Source organism: Typha angustifolia, chromosome 7 (genome assembly GCF_048772165.1).
Source record: "Typha angustifolia cultivar Huaian chromosome 7, ASM4877216v1, whole genome shotgun sequence".
In the NCBI taxonomy this organism is placed as follows: Eukaryota; Viridiplantae; Streptophyta; class Magnoliopsida; order Poales; family Typhaceae; genus Typha; species Typha angustifolia.
The window spans coordinates 16,188,646-16,193,627 of NC_133245.1; the positions used below are offsets into that span (position 1 = coordinate 16,188,646).

The 4,982-nt window shown below is 39.5% G+C and overlaps 1 protein-coding gene across 1 annotated transcript; it reads left to right on the plus strand.

Annotated features, from left to right (window-relative positions):
* Positions 1-2,200: 2,200 nt before the first annotated feature.
* On the plus strand, positions 2,201-4,552 carry LOC140763019 (uncharacterized). The gene is made up of 7 exons (XM_073101043.1): positions 2,201-2,526; positions 2,658-3,291; positions 3,398-3,523; positions 3,649-3,720; positions 3,831-3,896; positions 4,092-4,130; positions 4,239-4,552. Exons 1-7 carry the CDS (start codon positions 2,279-2,281, stop codon positions 4,401-4,403), a joined length of 1,350 nt encoding a protein of 449 aa, XP_072957144.1. The 5' UTR covers positions 2,201-2,278; the 3' UTR covers positions 4,404-4,552.
* Positions 4,553-4,982: the final 430 nt, after the last annotated feature.

Genomic DNA, 4,982 nt, shown 5'->3' on the forward strand with positions numbered 1-4,982 from the left:
TTTTTTGTGGCAAGGTGATTTGATCTTTATGAGGACATGTCTATGATCAATTAGGAAGGAAGACTAGAATGGCACGCGTGTTCCTGGACGAGGGGACATGGGGTTAAGCTCATTTGACACTTAGTCCCAGCTTTGTATCCCAAAATGTCACTGCCATGGACCCAAAGAGAGGAGAAGGCCGGCAACTCCCCCATGCACTAAGTTTTGCTCCCTTGAATGGTTTCCTTTTGCTTACAAAGGATCTCTCTATGAGAATGAGAGCTTAAATTAGATCCAGTACCACTAGCTGCATCTCACGTGTGCTCGTCCTGTTGCAATAGAAGCAACGATCGAGAGTAGACCTTGAATAGACTCCATGACATCGATCTATCTATAGATTTCCACACACACACACACACACATAGTCTTCTTCTAAATCTCTTTGATTATGATTTTGGGATATTGCTGCTTAGTGCAAAGACCTTGAATAAATTCTCTCTTTCTTTTTCTAAGTCTACTTCACTGCAGTACTATACACATCTTGTTTCCAATATTTCTCTCTCTGTATAGTGTAGTTCTGACTCCTATATTTCATCGATCCTTTGACGCTATCATGTCATTTTCATACTAGCTAGCTATATTGTTGAGATGAGACATGAGAAGAGAGTATGAGAGGCCTTTTTATTTTTTATTTTTTTTTTCCTTTACCTATTCATATAGATCTGTGTTCACACCTTAGTTGACAAAGTTATACAGTACGCAGGAGGAGAAGTAGATAGAAATAATCGATTGCTTCCTTGAATAAATAGCCCACCTACACCACCAACACCAAAGCTTGTCCTCACTGCTTTTGCTTTTGGTTTTATTAGAGAGTTACAAGTTTCTAGCTTAGGGTTATCGGCCGACCAGTAAAACTAGCGTTTATTATACTTTTATCTCCTTAACAACGAGTAGTAAAATGTTAATTATTATGATGACCCATATAGCACTACTCCTCTAATCAGAATATATATATATCGATCACATCACGGTTAATGGAGGAGGAGTAATGGAATAAAGTCAAATTACTGTGTTACGATAAGAATATTCCTTCCCTTTTATTTGGCAATTACCTCAATATGATACCTTGCTACATTGAGCAATGATGTATGAGACATGGCACGGATTCCCATAAATACGCAAGCACAGGCATGCACAGTTTGTCGTAGAATCATCTTCGGTATCAACGCAACAACGAACTCTTTATTTTTTTTTTCTCTTTTAAATCAATACCAGTAAACAAAAAAGAAAAGAAAAGAAGAAGAAAGGAAATTAAGATCTGACTAATTTAATTAAAGATGTTATAATGGAAGAAGTCACTAATCCAAAAGTAGCTTAAATACATAAAGCGATCAGCTAATTCTCTTTCCTATTCTTGTCTTCATTCAAGAGCTTAGCTATAAACAATGGCGTGCAGCAAATAATGCTGGATAGAACCAAACTAAACTAAGTTTAATTTATGATGATAATGGGAGAAGTCACTAGTCCAAATTGTAAAGCCTTAGCTTGTTGAGGTCCTACTAGCTTAGGAGCCTTTGATAAAGAGAGTTAATTCTCTCTGCCATCCTTGTCTTCATTCATCCAAAAGATTTAGCTTAAAGAATATGATGGATTGCAATAATGTTGGACTAAAACAACTAAAACTAAAAAGAAAAAGAGAGGAGAGGAGAGGAGAAGAGAAGACCCACCACCTTCAACTACAAAGTCCATAGCCTAACAAACTCTTCAAAATGGACCCAGATCCACCCTATAATAATTGCCCACAACCTCAGTGGAAAGAACACAAGGCTGAGCACACTTTGCTGTCCCCTCCCCCCTCCCCCTCCCCCTCCCCCCCCTCTCCTCTATTCTTCCAAATTTAAGCTTTTTTTGCAAAATACCCCCCCGTTCGTGCTAACGTCATGCAAACGGATATATATCCTCCTCCCTCGCTTGGACTTTTTTAAGAGTAAATTACGAATAACGCATTACGTTAGGACTATATTGCATATATTTTTCTTAAAGTTGAGCTCTGTTTGACTCAAAAAACTTTGTTACTTAAACAGATGTCTATCAAACGGTAAGGTATGACTCAATATAATTTTTAGCAAGAAGAGGGTTCTATTTGTAAATAACAAAAAGGGACGGTGCTATTTATCATATACATAAAATGTAGGGTGTTAAGTGTAATTTTGTCTAGATTTATTAAAGACCCTCAGGCCCAAGGAAAATTAAGCAACAACAAGGAGGGCTCCTTCTGGATAGATAAGCTACCGATCCCATGCAGTACATGGCTCAAGACGGTTCGGAGGCCTCGGTGGCGAGCTCTTCTAGTGGGCCAAACTGGCCGTGGGAGATGCATCCATGGAGCAGCACGATGAGCAGCAGCAGCCGATCATGGCAACCTCACAACCCCACCTCCCACTCCTCCTGCGACGACCAAGATCTCTCCATCTCCAACCATTCCGGCCTCAGCATGGACTCCTCCCCGGCCGCCGTCGACACACACCTATGGAACCAGGTTCTCTTGTGAGTGCACAAAAGAATCTTGCTACTATTTGAAAAGAAAGAAAGAGATCACATCGATCGTGCATAAAAGATCGAGATTCTTTAGCTAGATTTCACGCGATACGGATGTCTTGTCCTTTTTTTTTTTCTAGGAACGCGGGAGGCATGCGGCACGAGGACGACGACGGCGGCGGCGGCGGCGAGAACTTCCTTGAAGCACTGAACGCGAAGAGCTTGACCTCGGAGATGTACGACCCGGCGTGCGACTACCTGAAGAAGATGGATCACAGCAGCTGGGAATTCGCAAGCAACCCCTCGCCTACTGGCTACGGGAGGATGACGGCCAATCTATCGGATCTGGTCAGCAACTGGTCCATCGCCCCGCCCGACCCCCACCTGGCGCCGTCGGCTGCGTGCGACGCCGCCATGGCTGCCCACTACTCGGCTTCCGCCATCTCCCACGTCAAGCATGAGATCCCTCACTCACCATCGTACAGGCTCGTAGATGGAAGTGGAAGTACTGCTGGTTGCATCCCTTGCTATGATCAGTTTAACGCTAGTGACGGAGTTGGTTACCAGATTGGTCTCAATAACTCGGTTATAGGACTCAGCAATAAGCTTATGAATGACGTGCCTTGGTCTAATACGAGGAACTTATCGGATCTTATTTCCTTTAGTAGCTCTTTCAGTAAGCCAGCCGTGGAAGTAAGAGCCTCCAAGCCTTACGTCAAAAGCTTAGAGATTCATTCTGATACTACTAAGAAACAAGGATGCGAAATCTCATCGGTAAGCAATTCGATATATATATATATATATATATATATACATACATCTTTTTCTTCTTCTTTGCATGGGTATACGTTATGACTGGTAATTAATTGATTTCTTGTAGACAAGAGTCATGAGTAGTAGGAGCAGTGGAGCAACGAGTGAGGGGAAGAAGAAAAGATCTGAAGACAGTTCAGAAACACTTCTAAAGAAGTCTAAACATGAGAGCTCTACTACCTCATCTCTCAAGGTGAGCTTAGTTCTTGGTTGGCCATTAGAATGTGGTTGCAATTTTTTGACGTGGGATGTACCAAAAACAGTGCAATTTAAAAGAGGGAACTTTGTTTTCCTTTTCTTTTCTTTTCTGAGGAACAGTTGCAGGTACCTAAAGTTAAGATAGCAGATAAGATCACCGCATTGCAGCAAATTGTGTCACCTTTTGGAAAGGTAAATAATTAGAATAATATGCTCGATCTTCTTCATTTGCAGGAGGACAAAAAGAAAAACAAAAGAGTACTATGAGATCTTTCTAATTATTCTCTTGTGGTTGATGTTAGACGGATACTGCATCGGTTCTACTGGAAGCTATCAAGTATATTAGATTTTTGCATGAGCAAGTACAGGTGATTAATTAACACCATTGCTTTTATCTAGTGGCCATCATTTCTATGAACATTGTTATTGTTCCTTATAAAAATTCATCATGCGATCGATCTTGCTATGATCAATTACAATAAACAAGCTTTGGAATTAATTCCAAGTCACATTCCTATCTTTCAGATTGACTAATCTAACTATTGTGCTACTCTTGCATGCAGTTACTTAGTGACCCATACATGAAGTCAAGTGTGAGTAAGGTAATATATTTATATAAAACTAATCCAAAATTCATACCTTGAAAATACTCCAAGTAAAGATTGCATGCAATTAATGAAGGAAGTATTAATTGGTTTATTAAATTTCAGGATCAAAATGCATGGGGATTAGGAAAGGAGAAGGGAGACCCAAAGGTTGAATTGAGGAATAGAGGGCTATGCTTAGTTCCTATCTCTTGCACTCCTCAAGTCTATCGAGATAACAGCGGGCCAGATTACTGGACTCCACCGTATAGCAGTTGTCTCTATCGATGAACTAAGATTTATAACCTTTCTGACCACCATCTCACTTCAATGTGGTGGATGCCAAGAAATCTCTTAAAAGTTTTATAGGACTAAATTGAGCCTTCTAATTCTGTAAGCAAAAAGGATGTGTCTACTAGTTGCATTTGTTGTTTGGTGAACTGATCATCAGAGATCTGCTGTGAATCTTTGTGTATCTAAAATATACACTTTAAGTTATCTTTAGTTTAATATATATATATATTATCAAGCATAAATGGGGTTATGAATAATTATGATCTCATATTCATGCCTAAGCTGTTAGAGAAGGATCATTTTGATAAGTTTTGTGCTCTAATGTTGCATGATAATGATGTTGGGTACCTACTCGTGATTCAAAATCAGGGTCTAATTAACTTAAGTTATAAATCTATTACACCACATTGTTTATAAAGAAAAAGGAATTTAGAAGTGGATAAATGAGGGCTATTTGAGAGAGAGAGAGAGAGAGAGAAAAAAAGAAGTAAAAACTGAAAATGCTTGGTAATCAGAGAATAATTATGTGTAGGAATCAAATAGAAATTTTTTTGGATACAGATAGTAAATTTAATT

What these genes read in the sequence shown, in the direction of transcription:
- LOC140763019 (XM_073101043.1), top strand. Translation starts at nt 2,279, where the DNA reads ATGCAGTACATGGCTCAAGACGGTTCGGAGGCCTCGGTGGCGAGCTCT. An exon ending in TTTTGCATGAGCAAGTACAG is followed by an intron (nt 3,897 to 4,091) that starts GTGATTAATTAA and finishes TCTTGCATGCAG; the next exon opens with TTACTTAGTGACCCATACAT. An exon ending in TGAAGTCAAGTGTGAGTAAG is followed by an intron (nt 4,131 to 4,238) that starts GTAATATATTTA and finishes ATTAAATTTCAG; the next exon opens with GATCAAAATGCATGGGGATT.